Source organism: Prosopis cineraria, unplaced genomic scaffold, assembly GCF_029017545.1.
Source record: "Prosopis cineraria cultivar Desert tree isolate PC_DT_omini unplaced genomic scaffold, ASM2901754v1 PC1, whole genome shotgun sequence".
Taxonomy (NCBI): Eukaryota; Viridiplantae; Streptophyta; class Magnoliopsida; order Fabales; family Fabaceae; genus Prosopis; species Prosopis cineraria.
This window is the reverse complement of record NW_026555332.1, coordinates 57,183,640-57,208,060: the sequence shown is the minus strand read 5'-3', so window position 1 is coordinate 57,208,060 and position 24,421 is coordinate 57,183,640. Positions and strand designations below refer to the sequence as shown.

Sequence of the window (24,421 nt, the reverse complement as noted above, 5' to 3'; positions counted from 1 at the left end):
GAAAAAACTTCTTCAAAAGTGCCCTATTATTGGAATGGATGGAGTATTATACTCCCTCCGTCTCTATATATAAAATGTTTTTAACTGAATCCTGCATACTAATAAAAATTTGTTATTTAGTTAAACTTATATAAAAGCACAATGATTTTTTAATTTTACCCCTAATAATATCATAATTAATATTATGATAGTGGTAGGGACAACATGCATTTAATGATCTAGTCTATTTTTCAAGAGAAGGGTAAACTTGTTTAATTACTCAAAAAAATTATTGTCACCTTTTATATTTAGGGACAAAATAAACTTATAAAAAAAACTTTATATATAGGGATAAAGGGAGTATGGTTTAAAAAATTAATTAACTATATTAATTATATATGAAAATAAAAGAATCGAACTAGAATATTTTATATTATTTTTGTTAATCAAGTTTTTATTAATCATTTTTGATAATTTTGTGATAAATGTTTATTAAAAAATGTAATTTTATTTATATAAAAAAATTAAAAATAATAATTTCTTCTATAAATAAAAACTGAGGGAATAGATCAATAAAATAGAAGCTTGCCGGCCATAATAAATGCGGGGGCTCGCAACGGAAATGATTGCATAAATAGCCAAACAAGAATGCGCCGTTCTCAGGCGTGATTAGGCTTAATTAATGTGACATTATCCAAAACTCCGACTCTAAATACAGAGCTAATTGAAGACTTTAATTTAATTTTAAAGACAATATCTCAAATCTCAATCTCTTTTATCTTTCCATGTATTGGCTATATAGTGTAGTCAATAGAAACCGAGATTTTGGCCAAAAAAAGAAGAAGATTAACTTAACTTCTCTCCAAGTTCTAGCTTTAAGTAACCCTTGCGCCATAAAGTTAACATCCATTGGCAAAAGTCCGTTAAATCCTGACACAGGAGGAGCAGATTTTGTGATGTGGAATTTTGACAGCCTATCAACAATTGATATCCCAATATCAATATGACGTACGTGTAAAATTACAGAAAGTCTGAAAATCTCATTATTTAAAATATATGAATATATACTTTATCATACAGTCTTTGATGCAAATACAAATACAAAAAGGAGAAGAAAAATAATCGTTTAGTTTTATAATTTCACTCATTTATAATATAGTTTTTTGAGTATGATTTAGTACAACTTAATCTCTAAGTTTTTAATTTGCTCCACAATTCAGTTCCTAACATTTGTATTTTTCATATGTTTGTCCTCGTCATCCATGATTTAGGACTGAATCATATTTGAGCCATCCTGCGTGGCAAAAAATGATGAATCATTAGCCTGCTTCGTGTAAAGGTAAAGGGAAAAGAAAACATAAAAAAAAACAAGAAAAATATCAGAAGGAAGTGAGGGAATTTGAGGTGGCAAAGGAGGAGAAGATAACATAAACATTAAATATATAAACTAAGAGACTTGTTCTCGATTGACGAAGAAAATCAGACTGTTAAAATTGCTTCTTTTTGAATCGCCGTCCTCTTCAAAATCTGTTGCTTGTTTCTTCTCCAACTAGCCCATTAGAAGTCGTTAGCTTCTTCTGGGTTATAAAAACTGCTTCTTTGTCACTGTACTCTTCTTCCTTATCGGTCATTATATGAGTAATTGCTTCTCTTCTTCTCTTTGTTTGGGTTGTGTTACTATGGGTGTTTAAAATTGCTTCTTCTCTCTCACTAGAATGTGCCCGTTTGGTTTGGCTTCAAAATCGATTTTTGTGCCTGAAATTAATTTTTAAAATGAAATTACCTAAATGGTTGTGAAAAAAGAAAAAAGAACAAAAATCGATTTTGATGTATTACGCGCATTTTCCCGAGCCAAAAGTTTATCAAAAAACATTGAAAAAAAAATTACAAAAAAAGGCCCACGAAAAAATTATAAATTAAAAAGCACATAATTTATAAATAATAAAATTAAACTCTCTTCTCTTCTCTCTTTTTTTCCCTTAATAAAAATTTAATTTTGTATCCTCAAAAAATTAATGTTTGATAGTTAAGAATTAAATTGTATACTAATTTTATAACTAAAATTAATTCTAATTAAATTTTCCAAATATTTTTAATTTTATTAAAATTAATTTTAAAAAAACAGTATCCAAACACATTGCGTTATAAACATAATCAATTCTTATGAAAATCTACCACTTAATTAATTATTTTATATATTTATTATACCCAACTTGTAACATTCTAATTTAAATTTTAATAGTTAATTTGGGATAATAGAAATTTAAAAAAAAATTTAGAGGTAAGCAAATTAGAAGAAGAAATTGTTAAATCTAATCAGGATATAATTCTAAATTAAAATTTAAAAAAATAATTAATTAATTAAAAAAAATATTAAATTATTATTATTATTATTTAAAAAAAAGAAAATGTCTAAAGAAAGAAGAGAAGAAGAAGGAGAAGAAGAAATCGCTTTCGGTGCTCTCCCACGGCAATCATGACACATATATATATAACAATAATAAAAAAAGAAGAGAGAGTGAAGAGGAAAAAAACATGTGGGACCCACTTTTTTTTTTTTATAAAATCACCCTCCTTCCTTCATTTCTTCATTTCATCCCTGTACGCGAGCTGAGGCAGAGAGCGAGGAGAGAGCGAGCGACATTGATGGAGAGGCTGACTGATTTAAAAGGTAAAGCTCTATAATAGGATACTTCATATGAGATTTTAAATATTCTAAAACTAGGTAAGTGTTCTAAATATTTTTCTTAGTCATATTTTCTCTTTGGTTTCTGATTTTGTGGTGGTAGAAAATTTAGGATTTGGAAGAGGAATGAATTTATGTTGAATAAATATAGTTTTGAGGTTGTTAGTAGTGTAATAAATATTCTAGAGTATTATTTTGTTGATAGAATTGGAATTTGAGGCATTGGAGTTTATCATCTGGAAATATAAATTAATTTGTTGATATTTAGATGGTTATTTGAGATAAGAAATAAATTATTAAGACTATAGAATAATGATTCTAGGCTTGAAATTAAGTTTGCAATTTTTTGGTATTTTATTTGCGAATTTTTGGAATAAAAGAGAAATTTTGATATTAGAAAAATATTTGAATGAAATTATTGTGAAGGAGACTATTAAACCAAGTAGATAGGTTCAAATACATGAAATTAAATTTTAAATTCAAGAGACTAAGACTAATTTTCTTTAATAAATAAATAAATATAAAATAAAATAAAATAAATACTTAGGTGTTAGAGTATGAGTGAAAATTGTGTTAATAATATTATTGACATATTGGGATATAATCAATTGTAGATTAATTTTCTTTTGACACCATTCAAGCTTTGGAAATGTTGTAACTTGAAGGGTAACCTTTGATCTCTCAAAGGTTGAGGTAACCGCGAGAAATCTATTTTATGCATTTGTATATTAATTAATTAATCATGTGGTGAAACAAAATATATATATATATATATCTAAATTTGAAATAGTTATTTGTAATGCATGTGGCTTTGTTGAGACCTTATGATTTGTGACTAAGTTAATTGCGACTTGGTATTAGTAATGAGATTGATGTTGATGATGATGTGCACAATCTTGACTATAAATTATGAATTATATATATGAGTTTTTTTTAAAATGCATTTTTTTTATTAATATGATCATATGGCGGGAGTTCGCCTTAGTGAAGGAGTTAGCGATTACATAAAATTCATATGATATTTGGCTATTAACCAATAATCCTAGGGTTATAGCCGCTACTTACCTTGTAAGGTATTGTAGCATTGTTCCTATTAAGGGACTTGACCCTACTGGCCTACTTGGAGTTTTGGGTAGAGTTAGTTTTGGGTATGACACCCCATAGTGTGTGATTTGGGAGAAATCATGTTCATAAGTGAGTAAGGTAACCCTGGCCCGGTAGCCCCTCATGATATGATTAAGGTTTTGGGTAGTCTCACCACATGGATGATCCCTTCTGGTTATTGGTCCACGGATTTCATGTCAGAAGAAATAAGGGAGAATATAAGGAAGGGATTGATCAGCATATTATTATTATCATGCCATTTGAGTGATTGATGGCTATGTTGAGAATATGATTATAATTGTAGAAATGAGAACATGTAGTAATTATGCGAATAATGTATATGTGGCTATTTGTGCAAATTTTATACTTGACTTTATTCTTGAAATTATTCACATGAGTTAAATGTTAATGTGATTAACATGTTATTAATGTGATTGTTTGAATGGTCACCTTGATAAATTTATTAGTCACTTGCATTTATGATTAATCATCGTGCATTTGTATAACTTAGATATACCTTGGTTACTGAGTGATTGTACTCACCCTTCTCTTTTAACATATTATAGGAGCTAGCTCATCTGAGAAGAACAGAGGAAAGGAGCATTAGGTCAAGTGATAATAATCACTTCTGTAGGCTTCTCTCCTTTTATGTTGATATGTGTATTTAGTTTATGATATTGTCAATTAGGATAATATATTCTTGATCCATTTGCACTATGGGTTTTGTGTAGGATGGAAAGGTATTTTGGGCTTTTGAGATTGTGTTTTGCTTGCTTGTATTATATTAATGGGTCAAAATATTTGTGCAAGTAAAAATAGTTATTATCATGCTTCCACATATGTTTAATTGAATGATATGAGTTCTTAAAATATTTTAAAGACTTGGAATTCCTTTTTATTAAATAGTTTGTGAAAAATAAATACATATTAAGAATTCATTTAGGTTAATCTCATATTGTATAATCCATTTGGGTTAGTCCTTGATTAACCATGGTTTGTATGATGATTAAGTCTTACTTTATGACGTCCGTTACAAATTAAAATTCAAACGGACCCAATAAGGATGTGGATGCTAGGAGGGGGTTTCCTTGACTTATAAATTATTTTTACCATTAAGTTATATATAATTGCCATTATTTTTGATTTTGTGGGACTCAATCAAATGTTAATTTGGCACTAATCCTCTCTTGACACATTGCATAACAGTGGGGCTATATAATGGTCAATATTATGTGGATAAATGATTATGTGTATTTAGTTTATGATATTGTCAATTAGGATAATATATTCTTGATCCATTTGCACTATGGGTTTTGTGTAGGATGGAAAGGTATTTTGGGCTTTTGAGATTGTGTTTTGATGCTTGTATTATATTAATGGGTCAAAATATTTGTGCAAGTAAAAATAGTTATTATCATGCTTCCACATATGTTTAATTGAATGATATGAGTTCTTAAAATATTTTAAAGACTTGGAATTCCTTTTTATTAAATAGTTTGTGAAAAATAAATACATATTAAGAATTCATTTAGGTTAATCTCATATTGTATAATCCATTTGGGTTAGTCCTTGATTAACCATGGTTTGTATGATGATTAAGTCTTACTTTATGACGTCCGTTACAAATTAAAATTCAAACGGACCCAATAAGGATGTGGATGCTAGGAGGGGGTTTCCTTGACTTATAAATTATTTTTTACCATTAAGTTATATATAATTGCCATTATTTTTGATTTTGTGGGACTCAATCAAATGTTAATTTGGCACTAATCCTCTCTTGACACATTGCATAACAGTGGGGCTATATAATGGTCAATATTATGTGGATAAATGATAGGAGTAATTTATTCAAAATTTATAGATTGAGAAGATTTTTTGCTCACTTTAAAAGTTTAGATTTTATGATATTATTTGAGTAATAGTTCAAGATCTATAATATTCATGAACTTTAATTTTTTTGAAAGAACTAAATTTTCATCCTATTTTAAAAATGAAATTTCCACAATGAAAATCACTTGACGCAGGGTAATATTTTTCTCGAATTTTGGCTTGAGGGAAGGAAGGATTTCACATTTAAGAGATATTTGTTTAATGAACATTCAATAGCTATTCAAAGGGGGCAGATACATTAATGAAATGTTAAAAAGAGATCATTAAGATGAGGATAAAAGTTTATGAAGTTGATATTGATAATTTTTTATATAAGATCAATTTTAAAAAATTAAGTTAGCTTCTTAAAAATTTCAAGACTGCTAATTAGCCTTGACGAATTTTCTCTCCTGTCTGGTTCTTTGTTAAAAAATGAAAATATTTTTATATGGACGTTTTCAATAATTAATCCCGCCAGGGGGGTTTTCAAGTTTCAACTCGATCTCTGCTAACTGCAGTCCGACTGCAGTGAAGCAATGGGTTCCAAGGCAGGTATGGAGATAGCAAGTCCTCGCTTTCCGATGTTCTGACTTCTCAGTTTCAAATCCTCTCTTCATTTTTGGGTGCGTATTTTCCAGGGGGAAGTTCGGTTGATTTATGGTCAAAAATCGTAGGTGCAGATGCACCACAACAGCAGCAGCAACAAATCGAGGTGGTCTACAGAAGAAGAAAAACCCAGAACAACCAAAAGGACTTGAACTTGTAATTCCACGTTTCCTCATTTGACCACCTGATTTTGCATTTCTCTTGATTTTTCCTCTATATCGTGTCCTAAACTGTTTTTTTTTGTCTTTCAATGCTCCCAGAAAGCATTCTGATTTCGGTCGCCCGCCTGCGAATCGCGTGAGTTTGGTCGACCCAAACAAGCGAGTCAGTTGGAATCGATCTCTTTCGACAAGGTTTGCTTGTAGTTTCCGCTCTTACATTTTTCTTTCCACAAGGTAGATCATTTGACCTTCTAAAAGTGAGTATCTAATTAAGGTGGTGATTGCCTCTGCCTATCTTTTTCTTTCTTTTATGTTATTAACTGTGGGTTCATTTTCTATTTATTGAATTCTTTTAAACAGAGGGAGGACAAGTATAGCTGTTGGAGCTTGTATGGTTTATCAGCCTGAATTAAAGAAGGAAAAAAGAAAAGGAAGACCTGCTCTTCCCAAAGTATGCCTTTGTTGCTTCTTGTTCTCATTTTGCATGACGATCTTAATAGTGTAGCATTTTGTTTTGTTCTTGTTGCAGCTGCGTTTTCAATTAATTTTCTGAGTCATTTTCATTAATTCAGGAAGCATTGTATGTTTGTAATGTTGAACTTCAGAAGACTCCGTAGTACATGTATTCTAAGAGATCCAAACCATTTTCAGCCACCTATTTGTTTGTTATTCGCAGGGAAAATTGGTAGCACATCCTAACTTTGAGAAGGAGAGAGCATACTTTGAAGAGGTTGATGCTTTTGAGTTGTTAGAGGAGAGTCCCTCGCCCAAGAAAGTTGGTACATGGACCCTAGGCAATGAAAATTATAATGGTCAACTGCCTCATCTATGCTCAAGATTAGAAAAATGGTTACTGTCCAGGAAATTGAATCTCAGTTGTGGTCCTTCTAGCACGCTGTCTAAGATATTAGATACTCCAGCCAGGGGATTGGAGACTATTTATGATATTGATTTTTGTTTAGATCCAAGAACTTCTGAAAAATCTGCGGAAGTTGATCCACATCTTCATACAATCATCACTGAAGGCAGAAGTATTATTGTCGACAATGGTCTATTTGAGGCGGACATCGATTTGCGAACTGATAAAATGTCCATTCAAGATGATGAAGATTCTGCAAATTTAGAAGCTGCTGTTAAGAAGCTCTCACTGACATCGTCATCAGCTTTGGCAGATGAACATTTTAGTCCATTTGCTGCTTTATTGGAAATATGTGGACAGTCTGTGCCCTCGAAGTTTCAAGACGTGCTATCTGAGTATTGGTGTGTTTCCTAGTTCCTTATACCATCGTACCTTATGGTTGTCCAAGATTAGCAAAAATCATGTGCTTGTGGATTTGCATTTTGCTCCTTACTGCATAATTTTAATTATATTATTTGGTTTTAGTCTTTGGGTTTCATGTTATGGCGCAGCCTGTTGCTTTCTTTGTCTTACAATACAGGCTTTTAAGCTGCTTTATTTTAAGTAGTAGTTATTCCCTCAATAAATTAATTGTGATGTTATGAGATTTTCCCCCCACCAAGCAAAACATTTCCCTTCACTTCACAGGCTGTCAAGTTTTCTGACCTTGATGATTAAACGCTCACATATTTCTTAAGCAGCACAGGGGACTCGTAATTTAATGTGAATTTCCTTTTTCTCTGGTTGTAACTTGTACTTGCGTCTTTGCCATGATGTAAGGCATACGGTTTGAGGCTTTAACTTAGATTGCTAATTGAATTAAATTCTCCATACCCTCCTGTTATTTGGAGAAAAAAAAAATATCAAGTAATATTGCCTCAGATTAGCATGGCATAACTAGTTGTTAGTTTAATGTAGAGGACCTTTGTAATTTAAAATTACGATGATGACTTTGAGTTTTTCACAAGTTATTATTTCTTTGAACGTGGTAATACATCCTCATGCTTATAGGAATAATTTTTGTTACTTCCAGTGATCCTGAAACAATCGTCAAAATTGGTGAAGGAACGTATGGAGAAGCTTTCAAGATTGGCAGCTACGTTTGTAAAATTGTTCCTATTGACGGGAACTTCAGAGTGAATGGGGAAGTTCAAAAGGTAACTCTTGCATTCTTGCATTCATAATGTTCTTGGAATTAGCTGTCCAAATATAGATAGATCTCAGCCCTTGTATTTCACGGAAATTAGAAGCCACCTTGTTTACGATTATGTAAACAGTATGGCTTTCAGTAGTATTTATTGATATATCGATATTGATTATATTAGCCCTACTGCAGTAAGGCTATTTGATGAACGAGCTGACAACAATCACTGTAAATTAATTGTTAATGAACTAGATTGGCAAGCGTTGCGGGTAGCCATTAGTTGAATGAGGTGATATATATATTTTTTCCCTGTTTATGTTTTGGGTTTGAGAAGATGCTGTGTCCATCGACTGAGTAAATTATTAGTGTTCTTACGTTACTAACTATATATGGCTTCTGTACTACAGAGATCAGAAGAACTGCTGGAGGAGGTGGTTCTTTCGAAAACGCTGAACTATTTGAGGAAAAATGATGGAGACGCTCATAATTCTTGCGGAATATTCATTGAAACATTAAAGTGAGTGTTTGATTCGATTTATAAATGCTACTTTGTTACAACCATATCAGACATCGTAGGAAAGAAAATTTCTTAGTTCTTGCTCGCTTTTGAGTTGTTCTTCTTTTTAAATAAAAACAAATATGCGTGCTTAAAGATGGAATTTGTTTTGTAAAATAATTCTAGTTCGTAACGTTTAAGTTGATTATCATTACCTTTGACGAGGACAAGTATTACTCTTTCACAACTTGACCCCCTAATGATGGTCTTGAAGTCTTCCATGTTGGCGGTACTCGTCAATTTTCAAGATATGGTAGAACTACAGATGCAGGATTGAACTCAGCCTATAATCATCGGGATGTCTCGTATGCATGTAGACTAATTTATGCCCCAGTTGTAATTGTAAATAATCTGTGGAACTCAGATATATGTCGACTTGCCTTTTGTGACAGATTTAGTGTATGCCAAGGATCCTACGATGCTTCATTGATTCAAGCATGGGAGAATTGGGATAAAAATCATGGTTCAGAGAATGATCACCCGGAAGTGTTTCCAGAGAAACAGGTTTCCCATTTCAACCGTTTTTAATGACATGATAGTGAGGTTTCAACTTCTTGTCATGGTTCATAATCTTACTTTATGCGCCCAAATCATGCATTTCAATCTTACTTCTGAGTGTTTAGACAAAAAATTCTGTGCGCAGCACAGATATACTTATTCTGTTTCACAAACGTATGAAGACAGGACGTAGGGGCAGAAAGGGAAAAGCAGAGACATGCCTTTAGTTGCTTTTTTTTTTTTGGGTCAGTCTGTAGGGGTGGATATATGATCAATATACTAAGTGACTGAATAAAAATCTGCATTCAGTGTTATGTGGTGTTCGTATTACGACATGGTGGCAAGGATCTTGAAAGCTTTGCACTTTTGAATTTTGACGAGGCAAGGAGTTTACTAGTTCAGGTACGGTTTACATGTCAAGTTCGCATCTACCACCTGTTCATGAAGGTTTTATTTCTATGCGTCTCAATTCCCTCATAAAATGCAGGCCACTGCTGGGCTTGCTGTGGCTGAATCTGCATATGAATTTGAACATCGAGATCTTCACTGGTGAGGTTATCATGATGTCAATGACTACTTCTGCAATTTTTGTTTTTTTGTTTAATAAGTAATCTATAATTTGCAATTGCACAGGGGAAACATTCTTTTAAGTCGAAGCGACTCAAAGGCATTGCAGTTCACTCTTGATGGCAGGCACATGCTTGTTAAAACATATGGACTGATCATATCTATTATTGACTTCACTCTGTCGCGAATAAACACAGGTCGACGCTTAAGGCATTGTGCTTTTAATTGTTCAGTGGATCATGACGGTGTCTTACATTCGCTGACTGTGCCCTATGATGCTCACAGGCGATGATGTACACTTCTTGGATCTTTCATCAGATCCCGATCTATTTAAAGGTCCTAAAGGGGACAAACAGGTCAGGATTTTTTGTTGAAGTCATAAGTATCTTCAGGATTCCTTATGACTGTTCAAATGTTTGGTTTTAGACCAATTAATCCAAATCGACTATGTGGCTTTTGCTAAAAGAACTTTCGGGGTTTTATGGTTAAGTTAGTTTTGGTTTAAATCTTTTTTGTTTTGGTTCTTATGTAAGATTGTTTCTTATAGAATCGGAAAATTGATGGAGACATTGCATATAGGATACAAGTTGAGTGGTTTAATTAGAAAAAGATTAAGGAGTTATTTGCATTTATAAGGTACCTAATAAACTTAAAGGAAAGTTTTATCAAATTGCTACAAGACCGACAATGTTATATGGTAGTGAATGTTGGGTTTTAGTGGGGTATCAAGAGCATAAAGTTGAAGTAGCAAAGATGAGAATGTTGAGATGAATGTGCGAACATACATGTAAAGACAAATCTAAAATGAGCGCATACAGGAAAAAGTGGATGTTGCACCTATTAAAGGAAAAATGGTAAAAAATCGTTTGAGGTGATTTGGACATATACAAAGAAAACTACGTGAGGCACCTGTGAGGAGAGTGGAACAAATAATTTTGAGCCCTATTAGGAAGGATAGAGAAAAGCTAAAGAGAACATTTTTGAAAATTATTGATCAAGACCTCTTAATTAATAATATTTCTAAAAGTTTAATAAATGATAGAGTTGGCGTCGTACAATTCATGTAGTTGACCTCACCTAGTGGGATAAGTTTGTTGTTGTTGTTGTATAAGATTGTTGCTTAATATGCATTGTGCTGTGTAATTTGATTTTTCATTGATTTGTATGTTCAAAATTCACCGTGGTAGAAAAGCACGTCCATTCTTTATTGGATTTTATTCATACGTTTAAGCTCTTTCTGTCGCTGTTGCTTTTCTACTGTTTAAAGTTTAAACACCTCCATTCTTTAGCCCCTTTAGTGGGGTGAGATTTTCACATATTACTTGGTTTATTTTTAATTGCTTTTGGAAATATATTCATCACCAATTTCCTTGGTTCGATTTTCACTTATCTGAACTGATTATGTTTGATTTTGGATTGATTTGGGTTAGTTTGGTTTGATTCAATTTGAACACTCCTACTTCTATATAACTGTATTAAACGATTGAAACTATCAAATGCAGTCAGAAACATACAGGAAGATGAAGGAGGTAACAGAAGATTGGTGGGAAGGAAGGTAATGTTCTTGTGCATTTTCGTTTATCTTTAAAGCATGGACTTCTGGAAATGAAGAACTAGTTGATAAATGAGAACTTTATTAATAGATTGATTTTGTGGTTAAGTTTCATTTATTTCTTCCGCTATTCAGATTGTCTGCAGGCTAATAAGAGTTGTATTTGTATATATTCACTCTATGACATTAATCTTGAGTCTGAGATTTTTGTTTCCGTTTTATTTGAATTTCCTAGACATTAAAACCTTGTTGCCTTTTCTAATTCAGTTTTCCTAGAACAAACGTGCTGTGGTTGATCTACTTGGTCGATATACTGCTGACGAAGAAATCATTTGTAAGTCGTCTTCACTTTTTTGCAACTATTTGCCATCCTTGCACTCATGCATGCGACACGGCAAGACCTTTGCATCCTGTCAGGATCTCGTTAGAATTACTTTTTCCTTTTGGGTGGCATGCCTGATCGCGTGAGCATATTTTTACCATCAGACATACTAGTCTAATGATTTGGATTTTGTTTTTCCTGGGTTGAAAAAAGAGATGTAAAATTGGTCAAAATAATAAAAATGTCAGGACGGCAGAATTTGATGAAGTTAATGTTATCTCAGGAACGTACTTCAAAGAATGAGAGAGATCTGCGTTCCTTGAAGAAACGCCTGGACAAGTATAATTCAGCCAAGGAAGCAATGTCCGATTCTTTCTTCGATGACTTGTTGGTTGTGGATGGTACTTAAGCTACGCACGACAGAGGTAGAAAAGACGTGATCAGCAAGAAGTATGTAAATTTTGGCGTTTCACCCTTGGTTTTTGGAGTTGGTAAAAGTGTGTATATAAAAGTTGAATATCAAGTACGGCTCTTGTTACCGAACTGTCGTCATTTATGACTGATGACATGAAAAGAGAGTGACGTTAAAGGCCTTATCTAATTAGATATTTTAGATTTTGTATCAGATGACCTCGAAGAAAAAAGAAAGGGAGGGAAGGAAGATGAGGCTGCTAAGGAAAAGAGGAGATATAAAGGAGGCGAGATTGTAGATCAAGGATTAATATTGATAAGCTGACTGTGCTTTATATGTTGTAAACCGAATCTCGCATGATATGTTTGCACTGTGATCGTGTCATTGTGTGGCATTGTGCACTTACACCTCTTGCTGATCTCGCTCCACTTGCCTTTTCCCTTTGAATCCCCTTTTCCCGCCATCTGCACCAAATACTTTATTAGTTTATTTCATTGCCCATGTGAAAGCTTACTTATTGGTACTGTTGACTGCCAGTTTCTCTAAAGCGGTGTCTCAACCCAGTTGTTACTTGGGAAAAAAGAAAAATAAATAAATAAAACACTTCACCGAGCATATCGAATCGAATTTTATGGGATGTATCTTATGGCAAAAGCTCTTGTTCTTGTCGATAAGCTCCCTGCTCTCCCATTCTCTGTTGTGTTAATGATAAGGATGAGAGTATGGACTTTTTTTTTTTTTTTTTAACATGCAATGCAATGCATCGCATCTACCTTATCACCATTTTCATTATTTCCGTATGCGCTGATAATGCTATTCTTTGGGCAGGCGACCTGGTTAGAGCGTGCTTTTGATTATGAACATGAAATCAGCGAAGCAGAATACATTATTCCTCTCCCACATGGTTTGTCTGTCCCTACCATTGATTCTTTTCTTTATCTCACTCCTCACCTACAACGTGCCCTCCTACCCCAATTTCTCCCTCTCACCCACCATGCAACCTATTTTTTCATCCTACTTGAAATTATTGCACTCTCACTGATGAAATTTACATTGCACTGCATTAACCAGGGTTAAATTGTTTTGTCCTTGTCAGCATCGTCGCTTGTTTTTCCATTTCATCCATGTCTGTCTTCCACTTTACTTGGTTATTATTTACTAATGATATTTGCTCCCCTAAGATTCTGATTCTGATGTTATCCTTAACAGTTAACACTATCCCCCTAACTTTATATCCCTACGTCCTAATCCGAGTTTTGTGATGACAGTCTACATTTCGATCTCATCTCATTCCATATAAAGCAAAAACTGTTTTCCGGCCCCTCTATTCCCCATGTACACAACTAAATATCCTGGGTTCGCACTGAATGTCAACACAAGTGGCCCTAACTATTTTAGCAACCATCAAGTGTCATCTTTCTTTAAAAAATATTATTCTGACATGGGTTTGTATAGGCAGCTAAATAACCCAGAGGGCAATAATGTTAAAACAAATTAAAATCATGTAATGCGGTGAGCATTGACATGAGATCCGAAGACCCGGCAATTTTTTTAATGGAAAAAAAAAAAAAACAAGGAAAGAACACGAGATTATGTCCCTGCTCACGACAGTGAAAGAAACAGGGCATGTGTTCAAACTTCAAAGGTACCATTTTAAGTATTTCCTAAGTCTCATTTTACAATACCCTTTTAAAAAAAATTGTAAATACTAATGAAATATTTAATAGTTTAGAATCTTATTTTTTTTCCAAAAAAAATATAAACTTATGAAATACATATTATTTAATAAGAGAAAGATTTAAGAAGTTAATAATGAAGAGTAATTTTAGAATAAATTCCATTAATGAATCATTATTTTTGAAAAATATTTTATATTATAAAACATGAAATCACTTAAAATTAAAACAAACATCTTATAAGTATTTTGCCACGTGGAAACCGAGGCAACGTTTACTTTTGCAGTCACGGTCGTTGGAGAAATAAAGAAGCAAATAAAATAAACAAGTTACAATATTCTTTCATGTTTGGTATTGCTCTCTAAAGACGACCGTTTTCCATACCCATCCATCCTTCATGACAAAGTAACATCCTTTCTTTTTCATTCCAATTTGGCTGTCCTTCTTTCCACGCCTTTTCTCCCCTTTTCACTCCCCACCTTTGTCTCCCTCCTCCTGCGCTTCTTACTTGTACTTGATTGATCCGTGTCTTTAAAACTCTCAAGCTGTATCAATCACATTAATTACAAACGAGTCTTTCTACATTCCGCTCTCCCTCTCTTGCAATGGCCAACCATTCTACTTTATGCTTCTTCTTTCTTTATCTCTTCCTCTTCTGCTGCTCGGGTGAGTAACTGATTCTGATATCATTCTGCTTTTTTAGTTTTTCCGAGTTAACCGTTTCTTCTTGTCTTCTTTAGTTTCTGAGTTCTACGGGAAACCTGTTCACCTACTTAACAATGTCTACTTGTTGAATCTTGTTATTTTCGGACGAACCACTTGTATCGATTTTGCTTTTTGTTGCTTTATCAAGATGTTCTAACTTCCCATGAATCTTTTATCACTAAGCTGAGATTGCTTAAATTCAAGTGAAAAAAAAATTAAGGATCTTCAGATTCTGATATTCTTTTAGATCTTCACAGGAACTCTTGTGGGATTTTCATATCGTGAAAGAGGGGATGCTGGGACCATATCGCTCCTCAGACAAAAAGTGGCACCATTTCAGATTCGAATTTTTGTCACGGATCCTAGAACTTTGAGCGCACTCACCAATTCCCACGAGTCGCTTGATTTCTACCTCAATGAAAACCTCGTAAAAACTTTGGTTCGCTCAAATCCACCTGCAGTTTCGTGGCTGAAAACCCATGTTGTAGATTTTCTCCCAAAAGTTGAAATCAAAAGCGTCATAGCTAGCTGTGGGAATTTAGGCCACAATGAGGTACCATTACTAGTTTCTGTTCTGAAATCTGTTCATTCAGTTCTCAGTAAGCTTCATCTAGGCAGGGAAGTGAAGGTCTCGGTTGCATTTCCTGTGCCATTCTTAGAGAAGTGGAAAGATTCACACGAGAATGATCTTCATAGGATTCTGTCATTTATAAAGGAAACAAATTCCTTTGTCATGATAGAAGACAGCATTGATGGGGAATTAAGCGTAACGGAACGTTTTGTGCAGTCTGCTATAAAACGAGCTGCTCATGCTGCTTCTATCCTTCCTCACATAGATGTTCCCTTGGTTCTCACGATCAAAATCCCAGCAATTCCCAGTTCATTGGAACTAGCTCAATTTAGCCAAACGGTATCCAAACATCTTGAAGCAACAAGCACTAAGGTCAATGGTAAAGCAATTGCATTATATGCAGAAGTACGTGCAATAGAAGCTTTTGAGCATGAAGAACCCAAAAGGGAAGTGGAAGAGATTTTTCCTTTGTCCCGCAGAGAAATCCTAAGCAAAATCCACATCAGAAGAACTCTAGATGACACAACCAACCCGCCAAACGTGGTTTACCCCACAAATCCAACATCAGCAGCACCAGTGATTACACCCCCAGATACACCAACCATAATCACAGTTCCCTCCTCCATTCCTGCTCCCCCCACCAATCCGGCTGCAATGCCTGTGCAAGTTCCTTCCACCACCTCTGTGCCATTGCCTCCCACAAATCCAACCAATCCCGGCACAACCCCGATAACAGTTCCGGGGGCACAACCAGCAACATATTATCCACCCCCATCAGGAGCTGCTCCGGTGAACTCCATTCCACCTCCTGCAAACAGCAATGCTCCGGCCACAGCAGGGCAGAGTTGGTGTGTAGCGAAGACTGGAGCTGCAGAGGCTGCTCTTCAATCAGCACTTGACTATGCTTGTGGAATGGGTGGTGCAGATTGTTCACAAATCCAGCAGGGTGGGAGTTGTTACAATCCAAATTCTCTTGAAAACCATGCTTCCTATGCCTTCAACAGCTACTACCAAAAAAATCCAACACCAACAAGCTGTGACTTTGGAGGGACTGCCACCCTAGTTAACGTAAATCCAAGTAAGATCTTGATGCCTTAAGTGCTTATTAACCAGCCTTTTTTATCACACGTGCTTAATATTCTTGAACATTAGTTTTAAATGCCCTTTCCTAATTTTAAACAGGCTCGGGTTCTTGCATTCTCCCTTCATCCTCTTTCTCTTTCATCGTCAACCCCAACGCCATCATCGCCAACAACAACTACATCATCATCTCCGGGGACAGACACATCAGGGTAAATTAGCTGTCTAGATTTTGTGGAAGAATTCTTATTTTTTTTAATAGTATTAAAAGCTGAAATATGATTATAATCATGGATTCGAAACGGTGAGGATGAATTCTTGGCACTTAATCGTTAACCATTTCATCCCATGAAAAGCTTAAGCTGTCAAAGCAATGCTAACAACAATACTAATTCCTTTCCTGTACGTTAACAACATTTGCAGCTATGGTACCCCACCTTCAGTGTCAAATTCCAGCGGCAGCTCAGCGTCTGGCGCAGGTACCTCACCATTTTACGGGTACGAAAGTCCTCCAGGTGTAAATACCACGTCCTCATCCCATTCAGCCGGTCTGAAGCCTTTTCTAAGTTTCATTGTACTGGTGATATCATTAATCACTGGAAAACTCAGTACGTGCCCATAGAGATACAACTTTTCCTGGAGGATCATAGAAGGAGAAGCTCAATGCTCTAACTTTATAACGGATCGAGTTGAAACATTACAAGCTGTGTACAGGATTATAGGCACAGAAAGACAATCGAGTAGAATGGAAGGGAAAATACATTTAAGGATCTGCTGGGCTTAGCTGAGGTGAAGTGAAGGGATAGTTGTAGAAAGTAAAGGAATTTCTGCTGTTGAAATAACTGCTAGTTACGGCTTTTTAGGCAGTGGTAGAAAAAGTTGTGGTTATTATGTACATATATTTTGAGAGCTTCAGTAGTTTATCTATTGTGGAGTTTAGTGTGCGTTGGTCACAGATTGCTATGGGGAATTGATAGCATATGGGAAAAATACCCATGCTAGTTAGAAACCTACCAACTCAAGGACGATGAAGGATAGAATAGTTCCTATTTTCGTTTTATTCATCATAGGTTGACGAGTTCATTGTGAATTACGTCAAGCCATCAAGTTTCGAGGGAGCAGTTGAAGCGACATTGTTAGAGAAATTATTAGATGTTGCTGAAGTGTCATGTCATTTATGTTCTCCTCAATAAATAGTTGAATAAAGGGACAAAAATATTGCGAAGTCATCGCATCCAGTGATTTAAAGTGTAAAAAAAATAAAAATATTCATAATGTTAGTTAAATTAGTATAAAAGTGATAAATCCGTTAAATTTTTTAAATGTTAATTATTTAACTAGCATCTAAATAGACGTTAATCATACTCTTTGCTTATGTGGATTGAAAAAAAAGTAAAAATATTCATAAAGTCATTAGTTAGGAATATCCGTCTAAAGTGAGAAAAATGATAAGAATACTTATTATGTTATTTTAATAGATGCAATAGCGATCAATTTATTAAAATTTATGCCATCTAGTTTCTTTCCATTGGAGATACCCTTAATAAGATTTCAAACATTTCTTAAGCAAAAGCTTTTTAGAGAACTTTTTTATGATTAAGCACGATCTTTTAGAACTCTTTCAACTACGCATTGAATTGGCCAGATATAGATGCAATGTTGTGAATGAAGTTGAAAAGGAAATTAAGTTGTAGGGAACTTCTTTTATCGATTTGGATCATTAGAAAGAAGCTTTGATGGCACAAGAATTTTAAAAAAGCGAGCAATTCAATTTGTTGTTCAATCAAAATGACATTTTCCTGATGTCAAAACTAAAGTCTCAAGTGGAGACTCATCGTCATATAATGACCAATCAATTTTCGTACAATTTTATTTGGGAATTTTTTTTGTTAACATCAGTGAAAAAATGGTCAAATCCTTCTTACATGTTAGCTAAACAGTCAACGTTTAAAGAATTTAACGAATTGATCATTATTGCATCTACTAAAGTAACATTATAAATATTTCTATCCTTTTTCTCACTTTATGCTATCGGATATCTTTGGTTGACAATTTTTGCTTTTTTTTTAGTCCACATTGACAAAAAAAAAAGGTCAACAACAAAAGTATTAGCTAAATGGTTAATATTTGAGAGATTTGATAAATTGATCACTTTTATACCAGTTTAAGTAACATTATAAGTATTTTTACTCCTTTTTTCACTTGAGGCCACTAGATGTTCCTGGTTAACGATTTCGTGAGTATTTTTATCCTTGTATTCTAAATAGTTAAATAGAGTTTCCAAGACATCCATCTCTTAAGATGTATGGAGTGCATCTCTTTATATATATATATATATATATATATATCTTAAAGCATTTTCTCAAGTTTTTAAAATATTTTAAATCTCTCTCAAAATGATGGGGAAAAAAGAAAGGGATAAATCGGCTCATTGATTGGAAAAAATCTTATACCCAAAAAATATGAAACACATTTTTAAAAATTTGAGAGTGTAACCTATTCACATTGATATATAAGAGGTTTATTATTAAAAATTTATAAAAGGTCTATCATTAATATAAAATAATATACTATTAACAACTATAATAAACTAATCATAATATAAAATATAATAAATGTTAAGTTATTTACTTGATTTAGTTTTATAACATAGGCTATATATACAAAAACCTCAGGAAAAAAAAAGATCCATGCATTTCTTATAATTAAAAGAGATGCATGTGATCCACATATGAAATATTATTTTATTTGATTTGAAATGTTCTTATTGTCTAGAATATAAATAACATGGTTTTCCAAAAATACCTCATAATTCGGTGTTATTGTTATTAATTTTATAAAATTAATCCCACCCGGAAGCCATCTATGTGCTCAAAATACCAGAAATTGGTTGGGACCCTGGGGTCTTTATTCAAGTATTCAACGAGGAGTTTCAGTCCCCTAGTCATTAAATCCAAAAAAAAAAAAAAAAACACTACCCGCGTCCTTTTATAACTCAGTTAGCTATCTAACTGAAAAGGGCTTAAAGGACGATAATTATCTTGGAGACTTAAAATATACAAAATGGTCAGGGAATGGCCCATAATTTGAAGAAATAATAATAGCAAAAAAGTTTTAAAAAAACATAATTTTTAATTCTTATAATTTTTTCAATATTTAATTGTTTCTAATCCTTATAAAAATTAAAATCACTTTTAAAAAAATAAAAATTTTGAGGACTTAAAAAATAAATGTAAACCAAGATTTTAAAATTTAAGAAATTGAAAATATTAAAAAAGTTATAAAAATTAAAAATAAAATTTAATAAAATTAAAAGATGAAAAGTTATGTTTTCTCAAAAGCAAATACAAAGCATAACGGCGTCTCCGTGCATTGGATGCCGTTTTACCCACTTTACCAAACGCCACGACTGTATCAACTTGTCATCATTATTATAAGCAGCCCAGGCCGGTGATGTGATCAGCTTCTCTAAACGCAAAAAGCAGCACGTTAAAGACTTGGCGGCTGGACACCACATCCTTTACTAATTCATTTTGATCGCCGACATTACCATTATTTTGAAGCAAATAATAATTAATTAATTATGCAAGCAATCATCTGCGACTGCTTCTTCGGGATTATGCTTTCCTCTAAACTGGATTCAATCCATGCATTAAAATGTTTTAATATATACAAGATAAAAATAAAAATAATTATAAAAATTTAAAAATTATTTTAGGGTATTTATAATTTAATGTAAAATGCATTGTGCTCCTTTTATTTCATTTTAATTGTAAATATATTTTTCTATTTTAAAATCTATACAAACTTTTCTTAAAATCAATAGATGCAAAATATAAATGTTTTTTTTATTTTTAAGTTTTTATTTTCATCCATTCAAGTATTAGTTGATAATTAAATCATATATGTTGGATCAAAATAATTTTTTAAAATATAAATGTTATCTAAAAATTATTCATGTTACCCCCAAAATTTTTAAATGATATATTATTTTAAATTTTTATTCATTTTTAAATTTAATAGTTACAAAAATTATTTATTTATTATTTTAAAAATTTAAATATATAAATTTTCTAAAATAATATTTCAAGTATGTAAAAAAAACTTTATGGAATGTGATTTTTGTTGTTGTTACCTAATGGAATATGAATTTAATATATTAAGAGATAGATTAGTCAAAATAATTTATGCATATTTTTATTTATAATTTATAATTTCAATGAAATAATTTTAAATTATTTTTAAAACAAGTACCTTTATATTTTATTCTATAATTTATTATCTTATATATATAATTTAAAAGTAATATTTTATTTTATTTATATTTTTATTTTGAGTAAATTAAATTTTGAAATAAAACTCATCACTCATATCAGGTTATCTATGTACTTTTTATACCTTATCTAAATATTTTTTTAATTTTATTGTGTATCTAACACCAATATATTATTTTTTTAAAATTTTGCATCAAGTGTCAATTTTATTATAATCCTACGTGATCTTTTAAAATATAAAAGTTTTATTATTTTTTATACATTGTCTAAATTTTTAAAATTTACAATTGAAATTATATATATATCAAAAAAATTTCTCTATGTGTAAATAAATTTTAGTAATTAAATTATGAATTCCACATTCACCCTATATTTTCTTTAATGATATATCCCACACTTACTTTTCTTTACTATGGGTCCTACATATACTCATTTTTCTTTAAAACTTAAGGAACAATTTTTATTTTACCCTCTCTTCTATGATGACTTGTGCTATCCAGAGGATATGAAAATTTTAAAAAATAATTGAAATAAATTATGAGATTTATTTAACATATAGAATGAGTTGTTACTAGAAAAAATAATTAATTCATAAACTAAATTTAGGGATACTACAAATTGATTTTAAATTGAACTTTATAGATATTTGGATAATATTTCACTATAATATTTAAATTTGGTTTTGGTGGGTTTCTAATTAAAAAAAATATTTATGAATAGTTTTTGTGAACATGATTGGGACACCAAATTTAACATATCACTACAATTTGAAAAACCCCACATCAAGTTTAAATTGAAGAATTTTTCTAGCAGTAAAAGTGCTAAGCAAAAGAACAAAATCTTTTACAAATTTCTCAAAAGAAATAGCACAGTGGGTCATCTAATGTATCCTCAAAAGGATTATATTTCTAAAAGAAAAAATTAAAAAAATATTATTATCAAATCTTTTATTTATATTTGGATTGAGAAAAATATATGGATTGAGTGGAGTTAAAAAATATTCCTTAAAAATAGAAGTAATCTAATGATTTATGGATCCATCATTCCCATTCAATATTCCCTTCGTTTAAAAATGTAAAGCATTTTTAATTAAATTTCACCCCTTAATAAAGTAATTATCTACTTTCAAATTAAACTTATCTTTTCATATTCACCCTACTAAATACTTTATAATAAATAAAAATTTATTATCAATAGAGCCAATTTAAAAAAGACAATAATTATATTTCAAAAAATTAAAAATGTCTTATATATTTGAACATCCAACTCCTTAAAAAATACTTTATATTTTTGAATGAAGAGAGTATGTTATTGGACAAATTGTTCATTGACAAGACAAAATAATTAAATGAATATGGTCACTTAGAGTCACATTTTTGTGATTTGTGTATTGCTAATCCCATTAAAATTTAAGAAAAGACTGCGTGATTAAAAATAACCATGTCAAGTTTAAAAACTTCTCTGTTAGCGGCTTTAGCTTCTTCATTTTTGGGTGTAACCCAAGCATAAAATTCGCACCTCCTTGTTGCATATGGTGCATATAGCTTGCTAGAATTCTTGTCTAAGTTTGATATTTTGATGGATACTCTCTGATTGCATAAGCAGGTCATATTTCGATATCTTAACTATTGCTTTATGCTACTCTAACCCACGCTCAAAGAAGCCATAAAATCCATAAATGAAACTATAAATTAGCAAAAACTAACAACTAAAGTTACCAATTATATACCGTATACCCATTTATGTTTAAACGCTGATCTAACCAATGTTTTAAGAGTCAAACAATAAAAAAGAGTACAATTTTCTCATCATTCAGAACCCATCATTGCTTTGCCTTGTCGGAACATCCTCAAATTCCTCTAATCTATATTTAAAAGACAACATCACGCCTTTAGATGTAGAGGAAGATTATCTAAACTCCACTATCTAAATAACGTGACTCTAATGGTTCAAAACGACACTTACTTCCATATGTTTTTATCTTTTACTTAGGAATTCTATTTAGTGGATGCAGGTGCGTTGAAATAGGACACGTTGCTTTATCTTGACATGATAAATGCATGCTTCAATGAACCATCTATTTGTTAAATTCAAATGATTGTTTAACCCAAAAAAGAAGTATATATAAGTGCCGGGTTTGGCTCATTCGAAGTTGCTTTTGCTAATTTTCACTCATGTGACTGAAGAATAATGCAAAGGACATGTACTGATGGAAAAAAAGAAAAGAAAAGAAGAATGTGGGCGCAATTGAAACATGAAATTCAACCACAAATCAATTGTAGAGCATTGAAACAATTATGCACTTGTTGAACAACAACAAATCTATAATGGAAAGAATCATAACATACCAGAAGAAAAATACTGCTTGAGAAAACAAATAGGGAAGAGAGGGAAAATTGTTAAGAGTTGCAGGAAAGGGAAGAAGAAAAGGAAGAAAGAGGAAGGAAAGGAAAATTTCACAACCCGTTACACAATTTGAGATCTTGACCTCATGGAAGAGCAATTTGCATTAAATATAAGAAAATAGGAGATGGTTTGTAACCATTTAAGAGGACAATGGGATGTAGTTTTTGACAATTTTAAAAATAATTATTTTTAAATTTGAAATTATAAATAAGTTAATGGGAAGTTGAGATGATAGAGAAATATTTGGAGGTGAGCTAATTTTATATTTTATTTTTCAAATAAGAGTGGACATTTGTCATAAGATCTTGACTTTATGAAAAAGTAGTTGTTCATTAAATTAAATATATAAGAAAATGTGAAGTGGTTTTTTACAGTTAAAAAAAATAATAGAAGGTAGCTTTTCACCGTTTTAAAGATATTTATTTTCAAAACTAAAATTTAAAATTATGAATAAATGTGAAGTTGAGATATTGAAGAAATAATTTGGGATGTGGAATTTTTTTATTTAAAAAATAAAAATAACACGTGTCATTGTGAAAGAACTCTTGGTTCTACTTTTACATGTTTAGATAAGATATAAATTAAAATTTTAAATTTCATTTGTTATATTTAAATTAAAATTATTAAACTATGAATAAGTCTAGATTCTAATTCCACTCAGGAACTGTTGGATGATATGAGTTTCTTACATTTACCTCAAATCGCTCAATCTTACCATGAATGCTTATCTGCTGTGCCATCTCTTGAAGAGGTTAAACATGATGTCTTTAGTTTATCAGTTTATCTAAATATAGTGCACCTGGACCAGCAGGATATCACACTCACTTCTTTCAAAAATATTGGGATTTGGTTGGTCAAGATCTTCTTGACATGGTGCAACACTTGTGAGAAGTGGAGAAACAAACTTTTTGTGTGATACATGATTCATCTGTCTTTAATGTTTTAATTTTTAAATAGTCCACTGAAGAAACAAATATCTTTTCGAGCTTATGTCTGGACTTTGGTGGATCGTCAATTATTGCTCATCTAATAAGAGGAGATTAAGATCTGCTGCGTCAAGCAAGACTTTGTTGGCTCTAAATCAATCAAAAGGCAAACTCCCAATCCTATCATTCAAGATCTTTATGGGTTGCTATTGAGGCTGACCTATTTTATTATATTTGCAGCTTCTCACCTTAGTTTTTTACTTCAATCAAGAGGATATGACATTTGCATGTAATTATTTAACTTTTGTCTCTTTTAATACATATTAGTTTGATTTTCCACAAAAAAATATTTTAAAATAAATAAAGCAAAATAAAATTAGAGACACATGTCATTTTCAATTATGATTACATATTTTTCTTATTATTTTA

General features: G+C 32.1%; 2 protein-coding genes across 4 annotated transcripts; both read left to right on the top strand.

Moving 5' to 3' along the window:
• The first annotated feature begins 6,089 nt into the window (after positions 1–6,089).
• Positions 6,090–12,969, top strand: LOC129285179 (serine/threonine-protein kinase haspin homolog). Of its 2 annotated transcripts, XM_054920763.1 has the most exons (16): positions 6,090–6,190; positions 6,277–6,400; positions 6,505–6,597; positions 6,766–6,856; positions 7,082–7,665; positions 8,337–8,460; positions 8,855–8,964; positions 9,396–9,507; positions 9,811–9,903; positions 9,989–10,050; positions 10,135–10,265; positions 10,354–10,424; positions 11,571–11,623; positions 11,888–11,954; positions 12,226–12,392; positions 12,557–12,969. In XM_054920763.1, the coding sequence occupies exons 1-15, from the start codon at positions 6,175–6,177 to the stop codon at positions 12,349–12,351; spliced, it is 1,857 nt and encodes a 618-aa protein (XP_054776738.1). In that variant the 5' UTR covers positions 6,090–6,174; the 3' UTR covers positions 12,352–12,392; positions 12,557–12,969. The 2 variants fall into 2 exon arrangements, with proteins under 2 accessions (XP_054776738.1, XP_054776731.1); XM_054920756.1 differs by having other exon boundaries at positions 12,226–12,959.
• A 229-nt stretch (positions 12,970–13,198) lies between these two features.
• Positions 13,199–17,611, top strand: LOC129285192 (uncharacterized). Of its 2 annotated transcripts, none has more exons than XM_054920780.1 (4): positions 13,199–13,258; positions 14,983–16,384; positions 16,489–16,598; positions 16,810–17,611. In XM_054920780.1, the coding sequence occupies exons 1-4, from the start codon at positions 13,211–13,213 to the stop codon at positions 17,056–17,058; spliced, it is 1,809 nt and encodes a 602-aa protein (XP_054776755.1). In that variant the 5' UTR covers positions 13,199–13,210; the 3' UTR covers positions 17,059–17,611. The 2 variants fall into 2 exon arrangements, with proteins under 2 accessions (XP_054776755.1, XP_054776750.1); XM_054920775.1 differs by lacking the exon at positions 13,199–13,258 and adding an exon at positions 14,435–14,696 and having other exon boundaries at positions 14,993–16,384.
• Positions 17,612–24,421: the final 6,810 nt, after the last annotated feature.